We start from the raw sequence: 27,077 nt of genomic DNA, 5'->3' as shown, positions 1-27,077 counted from the left end.
TTAGAGAAATGCATACTTAATGAGTTCTATGACCATATATGGTCAACGAATATGTTGGCCAATTCTCTTGTCCATTGCCTTCAGTATACCGTTTGTTGCATGTTTGTACATGTAATAGTGCTTGAGATATTGGAGACATGCATATTTAATGAGTTATATGACCATATATGGTCATTGAAGATGTTGACAATTTCTCTTGTCCAAAGCCTTCAATATAGCAATGGTTCCATGTCTGTATGTGCAATAGTGCCTGAGATATTATAGGTATGCATATTTAATGAGGTATATGACCTTATATGGTCAACGAATATGTTGGCTCATTCTCTTGACCATTTCCTTCAATATAGCGTCAGTTTCACGTTTGTACATGCAATAGTGCTTGAGATATAAGAGACATGCATATTTAATGAGTTCTATGACCATATATGGTCAACAAAAATTTTGGCCAATTCTCTTGTCCGTTGCCTTCAATATACCGTTAGTTCCATGTTTGTACATGCAATAGTTTTTGAGATACAAGAGACATGCATATTTAATGAGTTCCAAGATGGCGGCCTAACCACGTGACTAATCGAAAATCTGTTTCAGTCACTTTTAATGGCATGACATGTAGAAGGTATATACAAATTTTCAGGCAAAACGGTCCAGCCGTTTCAGAGAAGAAGTCGTTTGAAGTTGGCGGAAGAATAATAATAATAATAATAATAAACATAACAAAAACAATAGGCTTTCAAGCCTGAAGGGACTTGAAAGCCTAATAATAATAAATATAGCTGCAGAGCAGCTATTAACGGCTTTCAAGAAAAAAGGGCCATAACACCATTAAATTTGGAAAAAAAAGTTTGAAGATTTGATTTGTGCAATGTATATAAGTGTAGCTTACACGACGTTCTGGCCCAATGCCTTCATTATAGCGCTATTTCCATGTCTCTAACTTCAATACTGCTTGCAATATTAGAGACATGCATATTAAATGAGTTCTATGACCATATATGGTCAACGGATATGTTGGCCAATTTCCTTTCCCAGTGCCTTCAAAATAGCATTGGTACCATGTTTATATATGCATTAGTGCTTGAGATATTGGAGACATGCATATTTAATGAGTTATATGACCATATATGGTCATTGAAGATGTTGACAATTTCTCTTGTCCAAAGCCTTCAATATAGCAATGGTTCCATGTCTGTATGTGAAATAGTGCCTGAGATATTATAGGTATGCATATTTAATGAGGTATATGACCTTATATGGTCAACGGATATGTTGGCCAATTCTCTTTTCAATTGTCTTCAATATAGTGTTTGTTCCATGTTTGTACATGGAATAGCGCTTGAGATATTAGAGACATGCATATTAAATGAGTTCTATGACCATATATGGTCAACGAATATTTTGGCCAATTCTCTTGTCCGTTGCCTTCAATATACCATTAGTTCCATGTTTGTACATGCAATAGTTTTTGAGATACAAGAGACATGCATATTTAATGAGTTCCAAGATGGCGGCCGAACCACGTGACTAATCGAAAATCTGTTTCAGTCACTTTTAATGGCATGACATGTAGAAGGTATATACAAATTTTCAGGCAAAACGGTCCAGCCGTTTCAGAGAAGAAGTCGTTTGAACTTGGCGGAAGAATAATAATAATAATAATAAATATAGCTGCAGAGCAGCTATTAACGGCTTTCAAGAAAAAAGAGCCATAACACCATTAAATTTGGAAAAAAAAGTTTGAAGATTTGATTTGTGCAATGTATATACGTGTAGGTTACATGACGTTCTGGCCCAATGCCTTCCATATAGCGCTATTTCCATGTCTCTAACTTCAATAGTGCTCGAGATATTATATATATGCATATCTAATGAGTTCTTTGACCTTATATGGTCAACGGATATGTTGGCCAATTTTCTTTCCCAGTGCCTTCAATATAGCATTGGTACCATGTTTATACTTGCAATGGTGCTTGAGATATTGGAGACATGCATATTTAATGAGTTCTATGACCATATATGGTCAACGAATATGTTGGTCAATTTCTCTTGTCCGAAGCCTTCAATATAGCAATGGTTCCATGTCTGTATGTGCAATAGTGTTGAGATATTATATATATGTATATTTAATGAGGTATATGACCTTATATGGTCACCGAATATGTTGGCTCATTCTCTTGACCATTACCTTCAATATAGCGTTAGTTTCACGTTTGTACATGCAATAGTGCTTGAGATATAAGAGACATGCATATTTAATGAGTTCTATGACCATATATGGTCAATGAACATTTTGGCCAATTTTCTTTCCCAGTGCCTTCAATATAGCATTGGTACCATGTTTATACTTGCAATGGTGCTTGAGATATTGGAGACATGCATATTTAATGAGTTATATGACCATATATGGTCAACGAATATGTTGGTCAATTTTCTTGACCATTGCCTTCGGTATACCGTTAGTTCCATGTTTGTACATGCAATAGTGCTTGAGATATTGGAGACATGCATATTTAATGAGTTATATGACCATATATGGTCATTGAAAATGTTGACAATTTCTCTTGTCCAAAGCCTTCAATATAGCAATGGTTCCATGTCTGTATGTGCTATAGTGCCTGAGATATTATATATATGCATATTTAATGAGTTCTATGACCATATATGGTCAATGAATATTTTGGCCAATTCTCTTGTGCGTTGCCTTCAATATACCGTTAGTTCCATGTTTGTACATGCAATAGTTTTTGAGATACAAGAGACATGCATATTTAATGAGTTCCAAGATGGCGGACGAACCACGTGACTAATCGAAAATCTGTTTCAGTCACTTTTTTTGGCATGACATGTACAAGGTATATACAAATTTTCAGGCAAAATGGTGCAGCCGTTTCAGAGAAGAAGTCGTTTGAAGTTGGCGGAAGAATAATAATAATAATAATAAACATAACAAAAACAATAGGCTTTCAAGCCGGAAGGGACTTGAAAGCCTAATAAATATAGCTGCATAGCAGCAATCACCGGTTTTCAAGACCATGGCACATGGCCAAGTCACATGCAATGCATGGCCATGTATGACTGTTTGCAATAGCCCTGATAATTAACGTTGGTCCCATGTTTGTATATGTGATAGTGTTCGAGATATTATAGCCATGCATATTTAATGAGTTCCATGACCATATATAGTCATCGGGTATGTTTGTCAATTCTCTTGTCCAATGTCTTCAATATAGCAATGGTTCAATATTCCTACTTGTAACAGTGCCTAAGATATTAGAGACTTGCATATTTAATGAGTTCTATGACCATATATGGTCATTTAAAATGTTGGTCAATTCTTTTGTCCAATGCCTTCAGTATAGGTTTGGGTACATGTCTCTATCTTTAAAAGTGCTCGAGATATTATGGATATGCATATTTAATGAGTTATATGACCATATATGGTCATCGAATGTGTTGGTCAATCCTTTTGTCCAATGTCTTCAATATAACATTGGTTCCATGTTTGTGTTTGCAATAGTGCCTGATATATTAGAGACATGCATATTTAATGAGTTCTATGACCTTATATGGTCATCGAATGTGTTGGTCAATTCTCTTGTCCAATGTCTTCAATATAGATTTGGGTACATGTCTATATCTTTAAAAGTGATCGAGATATTATGGATATGCATATTTAATGAGTTCTATGACCATATATGGTCATCGAATATGTTGGTCAATTCTTTTGTCCAATGTCTTCAATATAGCATTGGTTCCATGTTTGTACTTGCAATAGTGCCTGAGATATTAGAGACATGCATATTTAATGAGTTGCATGACCATATATGGTCATCCAATATTTTGGTCAATTCTCTTGTCATTGGTCTTCAATATAGCGTTAGTTCCATGTTTGTATATACTGTAGTTCTCAATATATGTCAATTCAATGTGTATTGTATATGGGCCCTCCCCCCTTTCCCATAATGCAACATTGCTGACTATTTTATATAAAATGTGAAAAATATTCATAAATCAACTGCTCCAAAACTACTGGTCGCACTTTCATGATTCTTTGATTAATCTGTAGTATGTATGATGTTCTTCAAATTTATGGCGTGGAATTTTGATACGATCAAAATTATGCAAATGAGATGCAAAACAATATTTCAGAAAATTCTAGAAAAAAAAGTCACATGACCGTTCAACTTTTTTTTCAAGAAATACGTAGCTCTAGGGTCAATGCTTCTTTTAAGCGAAAGTTTGAGACTCCTAGACCCTCAGAAAGGTGTTTAAATGAGCATGCCATTTTTCGCCTTAAATTCAAAATGGCCGCCGTACCACGTGACCAATATGCGTCATCTTAGGATATGCACTAGATCTCATCAGACTTTACAAACATGTGCAAACATTTTCAAGATATGTGCAACGGTGTTCGAATGGCGCTTAGCGAAAAATCTGGCGGAATAATAATAATAATAAATATAGCTGCATAGCAGCAATGACCGGTTTTCAAGACCATGGCACATGGCCAAGTCACATGCAATGCATGGCCAGGTATGACTGTTTGCAATAGCCCCCAAAATTAACGTTGGTCCCATGTTTGTATATGTGATAGTGTCCAAGATATTATTGCCATGCATATGTAATGAGTTATATGACCATATATAGTCATCAGGTATGTTTGTCAATTCTCTTGTTCAATGACTTCAATATAGCATTGGTTCCATGTTCCTACCTGCATCAGTGCCTAAGATATTAGAGGCATGCATATTTAATGAGTTCTATGACCATATATGGTCATCTCATATGTTGGACAATTCTCTTGTCCAATGTCTTCAGTATAGGTTTGGGTACATGTCCCTATCTTTAAAAGTGCTCGAGATATTATGGATATGCATACTTAATGTGTTCTATGACCATATATGGTAATCGAATATGTTGGTCAATCCTTTTGTCCAATGTCTTCAATATAGTATTGGTTCCATGTTTGTGCTTACAATAGTACTCGAGATATTAGAGACATGCATATTTAATGAGTTGTATGACCATATATGGTCATCGACTGTGTTGGTCAATTATCTTGTCCAAAGTCTTCAATATAGGTTTGGGTACATGTTTCTATCTTTAAAAGTGTTCGAGATATATGGATATGCATATTTAATCAGTTCTATGACCATATATGGTCATCGAATATGTTGGTCAATTCTCTCGTCCTATGTCTTCAATATAGTGTTGATTCCATGTTTGAACTTGCAATAATGCCCGAGATATTAGAGACACGCATATTTAATGAGTTATATGACCATATATGGTCATACACTATGTTGATCAATTCTTTTGTTCAATGTCTTCAATATAGCATTGGTTCCATGTTTATACTTGCAATAGTGCCTGAGATATTAAAGACATGCATATTTAATGAGTTACATGATCATATATGGTCATCCAATATCTTGGTCAATTATCTTGTCCAATGTCTTCAATATAGCGTTAGTTCCATGTTTGTACTTGCAATAGTGCCTGAGATATTAGAGACATGCATATTTAATGAGTTGCATGACCATTTATGGTCATCCAATATTTTGGTCAATTCTCTTGTCCAATGTCTTCAATATAGCGTTAGTTCCATGTTTGTATATGCAATAGTTCTCAATATATGTCAATTCAATGTGTATCGTATATGGGCCCTCCCCCCTTTCCCATAATGCAACATTGCTGACTATTTTATATAAAATGTGAAAAATATTCATAAATCAACTGCTCCAAAACTACTGGTCGCACTTCCATGATTCTTTGATTAATCTGTAGTATGTATGATGTTCTTCAAAATTATGGCGTGGAATTTCGATACGATCAAAATTATGCAAATGAGATGCAAAACAATATTTCAGAAAATTCTAGAAAAAAAAGTCACATGACCGTTCAACTTTTTTTTTCTGATATACGTAGCTCTAGGGCCAATGCTTCTTTTAGGCGAAAGTTTGAGACTCCTAGGCCCTCAGAAAGGTGTTTAAATGAGCATGCCATTTTTTGCCTAAAATTCAAAATGGCCGCCGTACCACGTGATCAATATGCGTCATCTTAGGATATGCACTAGATCTCATCAACCTTTACAAACATATGAAAATTTTTTACAGATATGTGCAACGGTGTCGAAATGGCGCTTAGCGAAAAAATCTGGCGGAATAATAAAAAACATAACGATTACAATAGGTTTCCAAGACATGTGTCTTGAAAACCTAATAAATATAGCTGCATAGCAGCAATCACCGGTTTTCAAGACCATGGCACATTGCCAAGTCACATACAATGCATGGCCATGTATGACTGTTTGCAATAGCCCCGAAAATTAACGTTGGTTCCATGTTTGTATATGTGATCGTGTCCGAGATAATATATCCATGCATATTTAATGAGTTCCATGACCATATATAGTCACCGGGTATGTTTGTCAGTTCTCTTGTCCAATGTCTTCAATATAGCATTGGTTCAATGTTCCTACTTGCAACAGTGCCTAAGATATTAGAGACTTGCATATGTAATGAGTTCTATGACCATATATGGTCATTTAAAATGTTGGTCAATTCTTTTGTCCAATGCCTTCAGTATTGGTTTGGGTACATGTCTATCTTTAAAAGTGCTCGAGATATTATGGATATGCATATTTAATGCTTCTATGACTATATATGGTCATCGAATGTGTTGGTCAATCCTTTTCTTCAATGTCTTCAATATAATATTGGTTCCATGTTTGTGTTTGGAATAGTGCCTGAGATATTAGAGACATGCATATTTAACGGGTTCTATGACCATATATGGTCATCGAATGTGTTGGTCATTTCTTTTGTCCGAAGTCTTCAATATAGCATTGGTTCCATGTTTGTACTTGCAATAGTGCCTGAGATATTAGAGACATGCATATTTAATGAGTTGTATGACCATATATGGTCATTTTATATGTTGGACATTTTTTTTGTCCAATGCCTTCAATATAGGTTTGGGTACATGTCTCTATCTTTAAAAGTGCTCGAGATATTATGGATATGCATAATTAATGAGTTATATGACCATATATGGTCTTCGAATATGTTGGTCAATTCTCTCGGCCAAGGTCTTCAATATAGCATTGGTTCCAAGTTCCGACCTGCAACAGTGCCTAAGATGTTAGAGGCATGCATATTTAATGAGTTCTATGACCATATATGGTCATCTCATATGGTGGAGAATTCTCTTGTACAATGTCTTCAGTATATGTTTGGGTACATGTCCCTATCTTTAAAAGTGCTCGAGATATTAGAGACATGCATATTAAATGAGTTCTATGACCATATATGGTCATCGAATGTGTTGGTCAATTTTCTTGTCAATTGTCTTCAATATAGCGTTGGTTCCATGTTTGTACTTGCAATAATGCCTGATATATTAGAGACACGCATATTTAATGAGTTATATGACCATATATGGTCATCAACTATGTTGATCAATTCTTTTGTTCAATGTCTTCAATATAACATTGGTTCCATGTTTGTACTTGCAATAGTGCCTGAGATATTAGGGACATGCATATACAATGAGTTCCATGACCAAATATGGTCATCGCATGTGTTGGTCAAATCTCTTGTCCAATGTCTTCACTATAGGTTTGGGTACATGTCTATATCTTTAAAAGTGCTCGAGATATTATAGATATGCATATTTAATGAGTTCTATGACCATATATAGTCATCAACTATGTTGGTCAATTCTTTTGTCCAATGTCTTCAATATAGCATTGGTTCCATGTTTGTACTTGCAATAGTGCCTGAGATATTAGAGACATGCATATACAATGAGTTCCATGACCATATATGGTCATCGCATGTGTTGGTCAAATCTCTTGTCCAATGTCTTCACTATAGGTTTGGGTACATGTCTATATCTTTAAAAGTGCTCGAGATATTATAGATATGCATATTTAATGAGTTGCATGACCATATATGGTCATCCAATATTTTGGTCAATTCTCTTGTCCAATGTCTTCAATATAGCGTTAGTTCCATGTTTGTATGTGCAATAGTTCTCAATATATGTCAATTCAATGTGTATCGTATATGGGCCCTCCCCCCTTTCCCATAATGCAACATTGCTGACTATTTTATATAAAATGTGAAAAATATTCATAAATCAACTGCTTGAAAACTACTGGTCGCACTTGCACGATTCTTTGATTAATCTGTAGTATGTATGATGTTCTTCAAAATTATGGCATGGAATTTTGATACGATCAAAATTATGCAAATGAGATGCAAAACAATATTTTAGAAAATTCTAGAAAAAAAAGTCACATGACCGTTCAACTTTTTTTTCATGAAATACGTAGCTCTAGGACCAATGCTTCATTTAAGCGAAAGTTTGAGACTCCTAGACCCTCAGAAAGGTGTGTAAATGAGCATGCCATTTCTTGCATTAAATTCAAAATGGCCGCCGTACCACGTGACCAATATGCGTCATCTTAGGATATGCACTAGATCTCATCAGACTTTACACACATGTGCAAACATTTTCAAGATATGTGCAACGGTGTTCGAATGGCGCTTAGCGAAAAATCTGGCGGAATAATAATAATAATAATAATAATAATAATAATAATAATAATAAACATAACAATTACAAAAGGTTTCCAAGACATGTGTCTTGAAAACCTAATAATAATAAACGGAACAATTACAATAGGGTTTCGACCAAATGGGCTCGAAACCCTAATAAACGGAACAATTTCAATAGGGTTTCGACCAAATGGGCTCGAAACCCTAAATATAGCTGCGTTGCAGCAATGTCGGGTTTCGAGCCCACTGACATATTAGCAGCGTTCCAAAATCAGCATCATTGACAATAATATATTAAAGGAAATTGCATGGCCTTCATACTAAACATGTTGCATGTTCCTGTCTGTAACAGTGCTTAAGGTATTACAATCTTGCATATTTAATGATGTCCCATGACCATATATGGTCATCAGATGTTTTTGTCAGCTCTGTTGTGCAATAACTTCAATATTGCATTGGTTGCATTTTCCTATCTGTAACAGTGCTTGAAATGTAACATTTATGCATATTTGATGAGGTCACATGACCATATGTGGTCATCACAATAGTTAGTCACATCTCTTGTTCCATAGATTCGATATTGCACAGGTTGCATGTTCCCGTCTGTAACAGTGCTTGAGTTATTACATTTATGCATATTTAATGATGTCACATGACTGTGTATGGGCATCAGATGTGTTAGTCACATATCTTGTCTCATAGCTTCGATATTGCACAGGTTGTGTGTTTTTTTCTGTTACTGTGTTTCAAATATAACATTTATGCATATTTGATGAGGTCACATGACCATATATGGTCATCACATTAGTTAGTCACATCTCTTGTTCCATAGATTCGATATTGCACAGGTTGCATGTTCCCGTCTGTAATAGTGCTTGGTTTATTACATTTATGCTTATTTGATGAGGTCACATGACCATATATGGTCATCGGATATGTTAGTGACTTCTGTTGTGCAATAGCTTCAATATTGCACTGGTTGCATGTTCCTATCTGTAACAGTGCTTGAGTTATTACATTTATGCATATTTGATGAAATTACATGACCATATATGGTCATCACATTAGTTAGCCACATCTCTTGTCTCATAGCTTCGATATTGCATAGGTTGCATGTCTCTATCTGTGATTCTGCTTGATATATTACAATTATGCATATTTAATGACGTCACATGACCATATACGGTCATCACATTAGTTACTCACATCTCATGTCCCACAGCTTCGATTTTGCACAGGTTGCATGTTCATGTCTGTAACAGTGCTTGAGATAATTCAATTATGCATATTTAATGAAGTCACATGACCATATATGGTCATCACATTAGTTAGCCACATCTCTTGACCCATACCTTCGATATTGCACAGGTTGCATGTCCCTAACTCTTGCAGTGCTTGATATATTACATTTATGCATATTCAATGAGGTCACATGACCATATATGGTCATCTTGTTTGTTAGTAAAATTTCATGTTACATCACTTCAGTATTGCACTGGTTGCATGTTCCTGTCTGTAACTGTGCTTGAGTTATTACATTTATGCATATTTGATGAAGTCACATGACCATATATGGTCATCACATTAGTTAGTCACATCTCGTGTCTTATAGCTTCGATATTGCACAGGTTGCATGTCCCTATCTGTAACAGTGCTTGATATATTACATTTATGCATATTTAATGAGATCACATGACCATATATGGTCATCTTGTTTGTTAGTAGAATTTCATGTACCATCACTTCAATATTGCACTGGTTGCATGTTCCTATCTGTAACAGTGCTTGAGATATTGCAATTATGTCTATAAAATGAGGTCACGTGACCATATAAAAGAACAAAAAAATATGAAAAAACATTCTAAAATCTTCTTATAAAAAACGGCTTTTCGCCTGGACTTCCATATTTTGGAATTAAATACTATGTCATATGATCTTTCAAAGTTATTCAGGGTTAGTTGATTTGTCGAAAATTATGCAAATGAGATGCAAAACAAAATTTAAAAAAAATTCTAAAAAAAAGTCACGTGACCGCTAAAGTTTTTTTTGATGAAATTTGTAGCCCTTGTCGCACTGCTACTGTCATAAAAAAATTGGAGCACTCAGACCCTCAGAAAGGTGCGCAATTCGGCATTGAAAATTTCGCCTTTAATCCAAGATGGCGGCCTGGTCATGTGACCTATGTGTCTGAACTTAGGATATGCACCAGATCTCATACAGCTTTACCATTGTGGCAAGTATGGAACTGATCGGTCCAACGGTGTTGACATAAAGCGTGACCAAAAATTTAGGCGGAAGAATAATAATAATAAATATAGCTGCATTGCAGCAATGTCGGGTTTCGAGCCCACTGACATATTAGCAGCGTTCCAAAATCAGCATCATTGATAATAATATATTAAAGGAAATTGCATGGCCTTCATACTAAACATGTTACATGTTCCTGTCTGTAACAGTGCTTAAGGTATTACAATCTTGCATATTTAATAATGTCCCATGACCATATACGGTCATCGGATGTTTTTTTCAGCTCTGTTGTGCAATAACTTCAATATTGCATTGGATGCATGTTCCTATCTGTAACAGTGCTTGAGATATAACATTTGTGCATATTTGATGAGGTCACCTGTCCATATATGATCATCACATTAGTTAGTCACATCTCTTGTTCCATAGATTCGATATTGCACAGGTTGCATATTCCTGTCTGTAATAGTGCTTGAGTTATTACATTTATGCCTATTTGATGAGGTCACATGACCATATATGGTCAACGGATATGTTAGTTACTTCTGTTGTGCAATAGCTTCAATATTGCACTGGTTGCATGTTCCTATCTGTAACAGTGCTTGAGATATAACATTTATGCATATTTGATGAGGTCACATGACCATATATGGTCATCGGATGTGTTAGTCACTTCTGTTGTGCAATAGCTTCAATATTGCACTGGTTGCATGTTCCTATCTGTAACAGTGCTTGAGTTATTACATTTATGCATATTTGATGAAGTTACATGACCATATATGGTCATCACATTAGTTAGTCATATCTCTTGTCAAATAGCTTCGATATTGCATAGGTTGCATGTCTCTATTCGTAACAGTGCTTGAGATATTACAATTATGCATATTTAATGACGTCACATGACCATATACGGTCATCACATTAGTTACTCACATCTCATGTCCCATAGCTTCGATTTTGCACAGGTTGCATGTTTCTATCTGTAACAGTGCTTGAGATAATTCAATTATGCATATTTAATGAAGTCACATGACCATATATGGTCATCACATTAGTTAGTCACATCTCTTGACCCATACCTCCGATATTGCACAGGTTGCATGTAACTAACTCTTGCAGTGCTTGATATATTACATTTATGCATATACAATGAGGTCACATGACCATATATAGTCATCTTGTTTGTTAGTAAAATTTCATGTACCATCACTTCAATATTGCACTGGTTGCATGTTCCCGTCTGTAACTGTGCTTGAGTTATTACATTTATGCATATTTGATGAAGTCACATGACCATATATGGTCATCGCATTAGTTAGTCACATCTCGTGTCTTATAGCTTCGATATTGCACAGGTTGCATGTCCCTATCTGTAACAGTGCTTGATATATTACATTTATGCATATTTAATGAGATCACATGACCATATATGGTCATCTTGTTTGTTAGTAGAATTTCATGTACAATCACTTCAATATTGCACTGGTTGCATGTTCCTATCTGTAACAGTGCTTGAGATATTGCAATTATGTCTAAAAAATGAGGTCACGTGACCATGTAAAAGAACAAAAAAATATGGAAAAACATTCTAAAATCTTCTTATAAAAAACGGCTTATCGCCTGGACTCAATATTTTGGAATTAAATACTATGTCATATGATCTTTCAAAGTTATTCAGGGTTAGTTGATTTGCCGAAAATTATGCAAATGAGATGCAAAACAAAATTTAAAAAAATTCTAAAAAAAAAAGTCACGTGACCGCTAAAGTTTTTTTTGATGAAATTTGTAGCCCTTGTCGCACTGCTACTATCATAAAAAAATTGGAGCACTCAGACCCTCAGAAAGGTGCGCAATTCGGCATTGAAAATTTCGCCTTTAATCCAAGATGGTGGCCTGGTCATGTGACCTATGTGTCTGAACTTAGGATATGCACCAGATCTCATACAGCTTTACCATTGTGGCAAGTATGGAACTGATCGGTCCAACGGTATTGACATAAAGCGTGACCAAAAATTTAGGCGGAATAATAATAATAATAATAATAATAAATATAGCTGCGTTGCAGCAATGTCGGGTTTCGAGCCCACTGACTTATTAGCAGCGTTCCAAAACCAGCATCATCGACAAGAATATATTAATGGATTTGCATGGCCTTCATACTAAACATGTTACATGTTCCTGTCTGTAACAGTGCTTAATGTTTTACAATCATACATATTTAATGATGTCACATGACCATATATGGACATCGGATGTGTCGGTCACTTCTGTTGTGCAATAACTTCAATATTGCACTGGTTGCATGTTCCTATCTGTATCAGTGCTTGACATATAACATTTATGCATATTTGATGAGGTCACATGACCATATATGGTCATCACATTAGTTAGTCACATCTATTGTTCCATAGATTCGATATTGCACAGGTTGCATGTTCCCGTCTGTAATAGTGCTTGAGTTATTACATTTATGCTTATTTGATGAGGTCACATGACCATATATGGTCATCGGATATGTTAGTCACTTCTGTTGTGCAATAGCTTCAATATTGCACTGGTTGCATGTTCCTATCTGTAACAGTGATTGAGATATAACATTTATGCATATTTGATGAGGTCACATGACCATATATGGTCATCACATTAGTTAGTCACATCTCTTGTCTCATAGCTTCGATATTGCATATGTTGCATGTCTCTATTTGTGATTCTGCTTGAGATATTACAATTATGCATATTTAATGACGTCACATGACCATATACGGTCATCTCATTAGTTACTCACATCTCATGTCCCATAGCTTCGATTTTGCACAGGTTGCATGTTCATGTCTGTAACAGTGCTTGAGTTATTTCATGTATGCATATTTGATGAAGTTACATGACCATATATGGTCATCACATTAGTTAGTCACATCTCTTGTCTCACAGCTTCGATATTGCACAGGTTGCATGTTTCTAACTGTAACAATGCTTGAGATAATTCAATTATGCATATTTAATGAAGTCACATGACCATATATGGTCATCACATTAGTTAGTCACATCTCTTGACCCATACCTTCGATATTGCACAGGATGCATGTCCCTAACTCTTGCAGTGCTTAATATATTACATTTATGCATATTCAATGAGGTCACATGCCCATATATGGTCATCTTGTTTGTTAGTAAAATTTCATGTACCATCACTTCAATATTGCACTGGTTGCATGTTCCCATCTGTAACTGTGCTTGAGTTATTACATTTATGCATATTTGATGAAGTCACATGACCATATATGGTCATCACATTAGTTAGTCACATCTCGTGTCTTATAGCTTCTATATTGCACAGGTTGCATGTCCCTATCTGTAACAGTGCTTGATATATTACATTTATGCATATTTAATGAGATCACATGACCATATATGGGCATCTTGTTTGTTAGTAGAATTTCATATACCATCACTTCAATATTGCACTAGTTGCATGTTCCTAACTGTAACAGTGCTTAAGATATTGCAATTATGTCTATAAAATGAGGTCACGTGACCATATAAAAGAACAAAAAAATATGAAAAAACATTCTAAAATCTTCTTATAAAAAACGGCTTTTCGCCTGGACTTCCATCTTTTGGAATTAAATACTATGTCATATGATCTTTCAAAGTTATTCAGGGTTAGTTGATTTGTCGAAAATTATGCAAATGAGATGCAAAACAAAATTTAAAAAAATTCTAAAAAAAAAAGTCACGTGACCGCTAAAGTTTTTTTTGATGAAATTTGTAGCCCTTGTCGCACTGCTACTATCATAAAAAAATTGGAGCACTCAGACCCTCAGAAAGATGCGCAATTCGGCATTGAAAATTTCGCCTTTAATCCAAGATGGCGGCCTGGTCATGTGACCTATGTGTCTGAACTTAGGATATGCACCAGATCTCATAGAGCTTTACCTTTGTGGCAAGTATGGAACTGATCGGTCCAACGGTGTTGACATAAAGCGTGACCAAAAATTTAGGCGGAAGAATAATAATAATAATAATAATAATAATAATAATAAACGGAACAATTACAAAAGGGTTTCGACCAAATGGGCTCGAAACCCTAAATATAGCTGCGTTGCAGCAATGTCGGGTTTCGAGCCCACTGACTTATTAGCAACGTTCCAAAATCAGCATCATTGACAATAATATATTAAAGGAAATTGCATGGCCTTCATACTAAACATGTTACATGTTCCTGTCTGTAACAGTGCTTAAGGTATTATAATCTCACATATTTAATTATGTCCCATGACCATATATGGTCATCTGATGTTTTTGTCAGCTCTGTTGTGCAATAACTTCAATATTGCATTGGTTGCATGTTCCTATCTGTAACAGTACTTGAGATATAACATTTATGCATATTTGATGAGGTCACATGACCATATATGGTCATCACATTAGTTTGTCACATCTCTTGTTCCATAGATTCGATATTGCATAGGTTGCATGTTCCCGTCTGTAATAGTGCTTGAGTTATTACATTTATGATTATTTGATGAGGTCACATGACCATATATGGTCATCGGATATATTAGTGACTTCTGTTGTGCAATAGCTTCAATATTGCACTGGTTGCATGTTCCTATCTGTAACAGTGCTTGAGATATAACATTTATGCATATTTGATGAGGTCACATGACCATATATGGTCATCGGATGTGTTAGTCACTTCTGTTGTGCAATAGCTTCAATATTGCACTGGTTGCATGTTCCTATCTGTAACAGTGCTTGAGTTATTACATTTATGCATATTTGATGAAATTACATGACCATATATGGTCATCACATTAGTTAGCCACATCTCTTGTCTCATAGCTTCGATATTGCATAGGTTGCATGTCTCTATCTGTGATTCTGCTTGAGATATTACAATTATGCATATTTAATGACGTCACATGACCATATACGGTCATCACATTAGTTACTCACATCTCATGTCCCACAGCTTCGATTTTGCACAGGTTGCATGTTCATGTCTGTAACAGTGCTTGAGATAATTCAATTATGCATATTTAATGAAGTCACATGACCATATATGGTCATCACATTAGTTAGTCACATCTCTTGACCCATACCTTCGATATTGCACAGGTTGCATGTCCCTAACTCTTGCAGTGCTTGATATATTACATTTATGCATATTTAATGAGGTCACATGACCATATATGGTCATATTGTTTGTTAGTAAAATTTCATGTACCATCACTTCAATATTGCACTGGTTGCATGTTCCCGTCTGTAACTGTGCTTGAGTTATTACATTTATGCATATTTGATGAAGTCACATGACCATATATGGTCATCACATTAGTTAGTCACATCTCGTGTCTTATAGCTTCGATATTGCACAGGTTGCATGTCCCTATCTGTAACAGTGCTTGATATATTACATTTATGCATATTTAATGAGATCACATGACCATATATGGTCATCTTGTTTGTTAGTAGAATGTGATGTGCCATCACTTCAATATTGCACTGGTTGCATGTTCCTATCTGTAACAGTGCTTGAGATATTGCAATTATGTCTATAAAATGAGGTCACGTGACCATATAAAAGAACAAAAAAATATGAAAAAAAACATTCTAAAATCTTCTTATAAAAAACGGCTTTTCGCCTGGACTTCCATATTTTGGAATTAAATACTATGTCATATGATCTTTCAAAGTTATTCAGGGTTAGTTGATTTGTCGAAAATTATGCAAATGAGATGCAAAACAAAATTTAAAAAAATTCTAAAAAAAAAAGTCACGTGACCGCTAAAGTTTTTTTTGATGAAATTTGTAGCCCTTGTCGCACTGCTACTATCATAGAAAAATTGGAGCACTCAGACCCTCAGAAAGGTGCGCAATTCGGCATTGAAAATTTCGCCTTTAATCCAAGATGGCGGCCTGGTCATGTGACCTATGTGTCTGAACTTAGGATATGCACCAGATCTCATACAGCTTTACCATTGTGGCAAGTATGGAACTGATCGGTCCAACAGTGTTGACATAAAGCGTGACCAAAAATTTAGGCGGAAGAATAATAATAATAATAATAATAATAATAATAATAAACGGAACAATTACAAAAGGGTTTCGACCAAATGGGCTCGAAACCCTAAATATAGCTGCATAGCAGCAATCACCGGTTTTCAAGACCATGGCACATGGCGAAGTCACATGCAAAGCATGGCCATGTATGACTGTTTGCAATAGCCCTGAAAATTAACGTTGGTTCCATGTTTGTATATGTGATAGTGTCCGAGATATTATAGCCATGCATATTTAATGAGTTGCATGACCATATATAGTCATCGGGTATGTTTGTCAATTATCTTGTCCAATGTCTTCAATATAGCATTGGTTCAATGTTCCTACTTGCAACAGTGCCTAAGATATTAGAGACTTGCACATTTAATGAGTTCTATGACCATATATAGTCATTTAAAATGTTGGTCAATTCTTTTGTCCAATGCCTTCAGTATAGGTTTGGGTACATGTCTCTATCTTTAAAAGTGCTCGAGATATTATTGATATGCATATTTAATGAGTTCTATGACCATATATGGTCATCTCATATGTTGGACAATTTTCTCGTCCAATGTCTTCAGTATAGGGTTGGGTACATGTCCCTATCTTTAAAAGTGCTCGAAATATTATGGATATGCATATTTAATGAGTTCTATGACCATAAATAGTCATTTTATATGTTGGTCAATTTTTTTGTCCAATGCCTTCAGTATTGGTTTGGGTACATGTCTCTATCTTTAAAAGTGCTTGACATACTATGGATATGCATATTTAATGAGTTCTATGACCATATATGGTCATCAACTATGTTTGTCAATTCTGTTGTCCAATGTCTTCAATATAGCGTTGGTACCATGTTTGTACTTGCAATACTGCCTGAGATATTTGAGACATGCATATTTAATGAGTTCTAAGACCATATATGGTCATCGATTGTGTTGGTCAATTCTCTTCTTCAATATTACAATATGGCGTTGGTTCCGTGTTTGTACTTGCAATAGTGCATGAGATATAAGAGAAATGCATATTTAATGAGTTCTATGACCATATATGGTCATTTTATAAGTTGGTCAATGTTGTTGTCCAATGCCTTCAATATAAGTTTGGGTACATGTCTATATCTTTTAAAGTTCTCGAGATATTATGGATATGCATATTTAATGAGTTCTATGACCATATATGGTCATCGATTATGTTGGTAAATTCTCTCGGCCAATGTCTTCAATATAGCGTTGGTTCCATGTTTGTACTTGCAATAGTGCCTGAGATATTAGAGATATGCATATTTAATGAGTTCTATGACCATATATGGTCAACCAATATTTTGGTCAATTCTCTTGTCCAATGTCTTCAATATAGCCTTAGTTCCATGTTTGTATATACAATAGTTCTCAATATATGTCAATTCAATGTGTATCGTATATGGGCCCTCCCCCCTTTCCCATAATGCATCATTGCTGACTATTTTATATAAAATGTGAAAAATATTCAAAAATCAACTGCTCCAAAACTACTGGTCGCACTTTCATGATTCTTTGATTAATCTGTAGTATGTATGATGCTCTTCAAAATTATGGCGTGGAATTTTGATACGATCAAAATTATGCAAATGAGATGCAAAACAATATTTCAGAAAATTCTAAAAAAAAAGTCACATGACCGTTCAACTTTTTTTTCATGAAATACGTAGCTCTAGGGCCAATGCTTCTTTTAAGCGAAAGTTTGAGACTCCTAGACCCTCAGAAAGGTGTTTAAATGAGCATGCCATTTTTTGCCTAAAATTCAAAATGGCCGCCGTACCACGTGACCAATATGCGTCATCTTAGGATATGCATTAGATCTCATCAAACTTTACAAACATATGAAAAAATTTTCAAGATATGTGCAACGGTGTTCGAATGGCGCTTAGCGAAAAATCTGGCGGAATAATAATAATAATAAATATAGCTGCATAGCAGCAATGACCGGTTTTCAAGACCATGGCACATGGCCAAGTCACATGCAATGCATGGCCATGTATGACTGTTTGCAATAGCCCTGAAAATTAACGTTGGTTCCATGTTTGAATATGTGATAGTGTCCGAGATAGTATAGCCATGCATATTTAATGAGTTCCATGACCATATATAGTCATCAGGTATGTTTGTCAATTCTCTTGTTCAATGTCTTCAATGTAGCACTGGTTCCATGTTCCTACTTGCAACAGTGCCTAAGATATCAGAGACATGCATATTTAATACCATATATGGTCATCTACTATGTTGCTCAATTCGCTTGTCCAATGTCTTCAATATAGTGTTGGTTGCATGTCTATACTTGCAATAGTGTCCGAGATTTTAGGGACAAGCATATTTAATGATTTCTATGACCATATATGGTCATTGATTGTGTTGGTCAATTCTCTTGTTCAATATCTACAATATAGTGTTGGTACTATGTTTGTACTTGCAATAGTGCATGAGATATTAGGGACTTGCATATTTAATGAGTTCTATGACCATATATGGTCATTTTATATGTTGGTCAATTTTTTTGTCCAATGCCTTCAATAAAGTTTTGGGTACATGTTTATATCTTTAAAAGTGATCGAGATATTATGGATATGCATATTTAATGAGTTCTATGACCTTATATGGTCATCGAATATTTTGGTCAATTCTCTCGTCCTTTGTCTTCAATATAGCGTTGGTTCCATGTTTGTACTTGCAATAATGCCTGAGATATTAGAGACACGCATATTTAATGAGTTCTATGACCATATATGGTCATCAACAATGTTGATCAATTCTTTTGTTCAATGTCTTCAATATAGCATTGGTTCCATGTTTGTACTTGCAATAGTGCCTGAGATATGAAAGACATGTATATTTAATGAGTTATATGACCATATATGGTCATCCAATGTTTTGGTACATTTTCTTGTCCAATGTCTTCAATACAACGTTAGTTCCATGTTTGTACTTGCAATAGTGCCTGAGATATTAGAGACATGCATATTTAATGAGTTGCATATCCATATATGGTCATCCAATATTTTGGTAAATTCCCTTGTCCAATGTCTTCAATATAGCGTTAGTTCCATTCTTGTATGTGCAATAGTTCTCAATATATGTCAATTGAATGTGTATCGTATATGGGCCCTCCCCCCTTTCCCATAATGCAACATTGCTGACTATTTCATATAAAATGTGAAAAATATTCATAAATCAACTGCTCCAAAACTACTGGTCGCACTTTCATGATTCTTTGATTAATCTGTAGTATGTATGATGTTCTTCAAAATTATGGCGTGGAATTTTGATACGATCAAAATTATGCAAATGAGATGCAAAACAATATTTTAGAAAATTCTAGAAAAAAAAGTCACATGACCGTTCAACTTTTTTTTCATGAAATACGTAGCTCTAGGGCCAATGTTTCTTTTAAGTGAAAGTTTGAGACTCCTAGACCCTCAGAAAGGTGTTTAAATGAGCATGCCATTTTTCGCCTTAAATTCAAAATGGCCGCCGTACCACGTGACCAATATGCATCATCTTAGGATATGCACTAGATCTCATCATACTTAACAAACATGTGAAAAAATTTTCCAGATATGTGCAACGGTGTTCGAATGGCGCTTAGCGAAAAAATCTGGCGGAATAATAATAATAAAAAACATAACGATTACAATAGGTTTCCAAGACATGTGTCTTGAAAACCTAATAATAATAATAAACATAACAATTACAAAAGGTTTCCAAGACATGTGTCTTGAAAACCTAATAATAATAAATATAGCTGCATAGCAGCAATGACCGGTTTTCAAGACCATGGCACATGGCCAAGTCACATGCAATGCATGGCCATGTATGACTGTTTGCAATAGCCCTGAAAATTAACGTTGGTTCCATGTTTGAATATGTGATAGTGTCCGAGATAGTATAGCCATGCATATTTAATGAGTTCCATGACCATATATAGTCATCAGGTATGTTTGTCAATTCTCTTGTTCAATGTCTTCAATGTAGCACTGGTTCCATGTTCCTACTTGCAACAGTGCCTAAGATATCAGAGACATGCATATTTAATACCATATATGGTCATCTACTATGTTGCTCAATTCTCTTGTCCAATGTCTTCAATATAGTGTTGGTTGCATGTCTATACTTGCAATAGTGTCCGAGATTTTAGGGACAAGCATATTTAATGATTTCTATGACCATATATGGTCATTGATTGTGTTGGTCAATTCTCTTGTTCAATATCTACAATATAGTGTTGGTACTATGTTTGTACTTGCAATAGTGCATGAGATATTAGGGACTTGCATATTTAATGAGTTCTATGACCATATATGGTCATTTTATATGTTGGTCAATTTTTTTGTCCAATGCCTTCAATAAAGTTTTGGGTACATGTTTATATCTTTAAAAGTGATCGAGATATTATGGATATGCATATTTAATGAGTTCTATGACCTTATATGGTCATCGAATATTTTGGTCAATTCTCTCGTCCTTTGTCTTCAATATAGCGTTGGTTCCATGTTTGTACTTGCAATAATGCCTGAGATATTAGAGACACGCATATTTAATGAGTTATATGACCATATATGGTCATCAACAATGTTGATCAATTCTTTTGTTCAATGTCTTCAATATAGCATTGGTTCCATGTTTGTACTTGCAATAGTGCCTGAGATATGAAAGACATGTATATTTAATGAGTTATATGACCATATATGGTCATCCAATGTTTTGGTACATTTTCTTGTCCAATGTCTTCAATACAACGTTAGTTCCATGTTTGTACTTGCAATAGTGCCTGAGATATTAGAGACATGCATATTTAATGAGTTGCATATCCATATATGGTCATCCAATATTTTGGTAAATTCCCTTGTCCAATGTCTTCAATATAGCGTTAGTTCCATTCTTGTATGTGCAATAGTTCTCAATATATGTCAATTGAATGTGTATCGTATATGGGCCCTCCCCCCTTTCCCATAATGCAACATTGCTGACTATTTCATATAAAATGTGAAAAATATTCATAAATCAACTGCTCCAAAACTACTGGTCGCACTTTCATGATTCTTTGATTAATCTGTAGTATGTATGATGTTCTTCAAAATTATGGCGTGGAATTTTGATACGATCAAAATTATGCAAATGAGATGCAAAACAATATTTTAGAAAATTCTAGAAAAAAAAGTCACATGACCGTTCAACTTTTTTTTCATGAAATACGTAGCTCTAGGGCCAATGCTTCTTTTAAGTGAAAGTTTGAGACTCCTAGACCCTCAGAAAGGTGTTTAAATGAGCATGCCATTTTTCGCCTTAAATTCAAAATGGCCGCCGTACCACGTGACCAATATGCATCATCTTAGGATATGCACTAGATCTCATCATACTTAACAAACATGTGAAAAAAATTTCCAGATATGTGCAACGGTGTTCGAATGGCGCTTAGCGAAAAAATCTGGCGGAATAATAATAATAAAAAACATAACGATTACAATAGGTTTCCAAGACATGTGTCTTGAAAACCTAATAATAAACGGAACAATTACAAAAGGGTTTCGACCAAATGGGCTCGAAACCCTAATAATAATAAACGGAACAATTTCAATAGGGTTTCGACCAAATGGGCTCGAAACCCTAATAAACGGAACAATTTCAATAGGGTTTCGACCAAATGGGCTCGAAACCCTAATAACAAAAACAATAGGCTTTCAAGCCTGAAGGGACTTGAAAGCCTAATTATAATAGTGCCATTGACAATCGCCATTTGCAAATTTTAAAAGTGGTACTTCTCATACAATTGTGTGTGTGTGTATGTGTGTCTGTTGAACTGTTCAGCCATCTGTCTACCCATCTGTCTGTTTGTCTGTCTGCTAGTACACAAATCAGGCTCTACGAATATCTCTAGATCCAATCAACCAATACACAGGAAATTCAATATTCAGATTTTAATAAATCAAAATAAGATTACTGTCCTTGCTTAAATAGCAGTGCATATTCTTATGTAAATGACAGAGGTGTGTCTATGGTCAAAATACTGTATTTGTTCTATTAGTAGAGCATATCATTATGTAAATGACAGAGGTGTGTCCATGGTCAAAATACTGTATTTGTTCTATTAGTAGAGCATATCATTATGTAAATGACAGAGGTGTGTCTATGGTTAAAATAGGTTATGTTGCTCTTTTGAAGGTTGTCGCCCGACTGACAATGTAATACAGATAGGCGCCATGTTATTCGGGTAATCATTACCTTTAACCCTTTCACCACCAATTACCTATTTTCATCACAAATTTACAAAATATAGTCCCGTTTATAGTCTGCATTTTCCTTCAGAAGATTGGGACAAAAATAGCCAAATTTTTTAGTAAAAACTGAAAATTGACTCAAATTTTGTCTTTTGGCTCAAAAGTTAGGGTTCATTTTCAGAAATATTGAAGAAGATAAGAAAGTGCAGAATAATTCAGGCCAGAGAGTCTGGTTGTGAAGACGTCAATCATCCTTTGTACTTAATAGTAGACATTTATTTATGTTTGTTCTGAGATGTTCTTCATATTGGTAAACAATTTAACATTATTTCATGCAGGTATCTGAACTGTATGCAGCTGAGTTCACACAACCTCTGAGCTCAGAACAACTCAATCTTATTAATGAACTATGCAAGAAAAGACTACAACGGTAAGATAATACTTTGCAGATAATAATACTCTGCTGAGTGAAAATTTATTTATTTCAATGCTTTGAGCGCCATAATATTTCCCATCAAAATTTTGGTACTACATTTTTGACTCCCATGTGCGAAGCACAAAATGGGAGTCTTTGCAGTTAGTGTGTCTGTATGTGTGTGTGTATGTGTGTATGTGTGTATGTGTGTGTGTGTGTATGTGTGTCCGACTGTTCCACTGCTATCTCAAGAACCATACATCGGTTTTTGATGAAACTTGGTGCATAGATGCTCTGGGCCAATGCGCAGATTTGATTAGGTTTTGGTAAAAATCCATGCTCGTTAATTACCTAATTTGCATGATAATTAGCTAATTTTTAGCTGTTCTATGACTGTTCCACTGATATCTAAAGAACCACTCATTGGATTTTGATGAAACTTGGTACATAGATGCTCTGGCTTGACTATGCAGAGATTGATTGTTTTTGATAAATATTTGTGCATATTAATCACCTAATTTGCATAATTAGTTAATTTTCAGCTTTTCCACGGGTATCTCAAGTACTAATCATCGCATTTCAATGAAACTTGGTACATAGATCCTTTAGGACTATGCAGAGACCTGATTAGTTTTAGGGTAAATAATTGTGCATATTAATTACCTAATTTGCATAATTAATTTTCAGCTTTTCAACTGATATCTAAAGTACTAATCATCACATTTCAATGAATCTAGAATTATGCAGACCCAATTAGTTTCCGGTAAATATTTGTGCATATTAATCACCTAATTTGCATAATTAACCAACTTTCACACTGATATCTCAGGTACTATACATCACATATCAATGAATGTACATGGATGCTGTAGGACAATAGACAGACCTGAATAATTGTGGGTTAAAATCTGTACATATTAATTACCTAATTTGCATAATTAACCAATTTTAAGCTTTCACACTGATATCTAAAGTACCAAAATTTCGACCGGTTTTAAATAATTGGTGTTAGATATGTGACGTGTTTTTAGAGTCAAAATTAAGGTGCATTTTTGGACGATCGAATTTTTCAGAATAGAAATCAGCAAATGAAAAAATGGGGATGATAGACAGTGTGCTTCATTAGTTTTTAAAAAATGCAATGTCCGTCAATTGACGTAAACTTCCTCATGTTTCACGGTGAAAGCAAAGGTCGTGGCCGAGTTGTAACTCAAAATCTAAACAAAGTCATCAATCAGTGAGTATTATGACAAGCAAAACAAAACATCAAGACGCGCAGAAGAGGTCAGCACAAAACTAATAGGTCAAAAGACAAAGCTGTCTCGCACTACCTAGAAAAACTTGCGAATGTTCGAAGTACAGGTACCCATTGGACAAAAGATGCATGGAAGTTTAGCAAACTATCTCCCCGACCCAGTGCAATGTATCCGGTTAGAATCAAAGCTCACGTGTCCCTTATTTGAGGGACCAAATTCTGCCGTAAATTCGCCCTTGGATTAGAAAATAAAATGGGATTTAAGAAAATAAAATGGGACTTTTAAGGTGTATTTTGGCGTCATTTTTCGGACATTTCAATTAATCCTGCCAGCTAAAATAGAGTCTAAGTTTTACCGTAGTCATTGACGTTTGTCTATTCAAGAGTACACGTGTATGATTTTTATCGTGACTAGCGTGAGCGGGTAAGCTTCCTTTCGAGAATGAGCTGTTATCACTGTGAACAATGTTAAATTATTCTTCAGATGACCAGTTTATTTTTTAAAAACAACTAATTTTTTTATTTAAAAAAAATCATGCCGTTTTCGCATCAAAATCCAAGCCAAAATATCGTACTACAACATCAATCTCTTCCGCATTGCGTTCAATAACATTAACATATTTAAATAAGCTATGGTAATTTGAACACGTTGGCATCATCCAGCTTTTTGATTGGTTAATTAGCGATTTGACCTATTTGACCTAAGAGAACATGGCGGATATCCTACGCTTACGATGAAACTAAGTTGACTTTTATTTGTATTTCATAACCATTCAACAAATTTATTTTGTGTACATTATTATAATCACTACTGAGTACAGTAATAATCAACAATTCAGAAACGCAGCATGCCGAGATTTTTGTGTTCGTTTTTATTTGAAACTTCGTTTATTTAGAATATATTTTCGTTACCAATAAAATAAAAATCTCTCAGTCAATCAGAAACCCGGATTCATGCCTTCGAGGAAGGTCCCGTTTGAACGCTCACATCGTGTTTTTTTTCGTTTGGGGGAAAACTAAAACTGGTCGAATTTTTCGAATAAGAATGAGTCGGCAATTTTTAGTGGAGTCGAAAATTTGGAGGTAAATAAAACACCGAAACCCGGCAAACAAATAGGCGATCGAATTTTTAGAGGGGTCGAAATTTTGGAGTTTTCACGGTACTAATTATTCCATTTCAATGAAACTTAGTACAAAGATGCTCTAGGACAATGTACAAACCTAATTAGTTTGGGGTAAAAATCTGTTCATATTAATTCCCTAATAAGCATAATAATTCATAATTTTTTGGTTCTAATCACATTTCAATTAAACTTGGAGACATAGATTTTCTGTTACATTGCGCAGACCTCATTAGTTTTACACTCAAATCTGGTCATATTAATTTTCTGATTTGCATAATTAGTTTTCAGCTAAGTAATTTCGAATTATATTTAATGTGTCTCCAATACTCTCAGCACATGGGAGTTCTTTCTAAGCTTTCTTTGATTACAAACTTTTATGTATTTTTTCATATTTTTTTTCCTAATTTTGAACCAAAGGTTCATCAAAATTGGGGTCACAGGAAGGCACAGAGTCTTTCACTAAGATCCTAGTGACTGTCACTTGGGTCCGTTTGAGTCAAAATGCCATTCACTGGTGTCCTACGAGATCACAGTGATTTTTACTGGGACACTAGGGAGTCACAGTGACTTTCACTGTGGTCCTAGGGAGTCACAGTGACTTTCACTGTGGGCCTAAAGAGACGTAATGATTTTCACTGGTTCCTAGAGTGGCTTTCACTTTTGTCCTGAAAATTCACAATAACTTTTATTTGGGTCCTGAGGAGTCACAATTAATTTCAATGGGGTACTAGGGAGTTATATTGACTTTGAGCTTGGGTCGTTGGGAGTCACATTGACTTTCATAAGTGAAGTGAAAGTCAATGTGACTCCAAGGCAGTTATTCAGGGTTGAACAAATGTTTAATTTATTTTTTGTTTAAATGTTCTTTGAATGTAGCTTTACACCAAACCCTCATTCTATATATCAGACTTATTAACTTCACAAACATTGTTTTGAGTTAAATCTGGGTTTTACAGACAACACAAAATTGTTATTTTTATAATACAAAAATGATATGTGCGTAAATACTTTCTGGCAGGTCTGTATCATTATATAAAGGGGTATTTAAATATTTCTAAATAAGGGATGAAATTATTTTACTCATGTGTCTCAAGTATAATATTTGTCATGAAAACTTGAAAGGTAACTTGAAAGTGTCAATTTAGTTGCAACTATTCAATCAGCTAATATGCATCTGTTA

General features: G+C 34.9%; 1 protein-coding gene across 1 annotated transcript in view; it reads left to right on the top strand.

Moving 5' to 3' along the window:
* The window catches only part of LOC100376390 (MTRF1L release factor glutamine methyltransferase-like), a 110,841-nt gene that overhangs the window by 79,865 nt on the left and 3,899 nt on the right, over window positions 1-27,077 (top strand). Inside the window, exon 3 of the mRNA XM_085496825.1 lies at window positions 23,442-23,533. Within this exon, the coding sequence (XP_085352951.1) occupies window positions 23,442-23,533 (92 nt within the window). The remainder of the gene's footprint in view (window positions 1-23,441; window positions 23,534-27,077) is intronic.

Source organism: Saccoglossus kowalevskii, chromosome 3 (genome assembly GCF_978046115.1).
Source record: "Saccoglossus kowalevskii chromosome 3, keSacKowa6.1, whole genome shotgun sequence".
NCBI classification, from domain to species: domain Eukaryota; kingdom Metazoa; phylum Hemichordata; class Enteropneusta; family Harrimaniidae; genus Saccoglossus; species Saccoglossus kowalevskii.
This window is presented reverse-complemented; position numbering and strand designations above follow the sequence as displayed.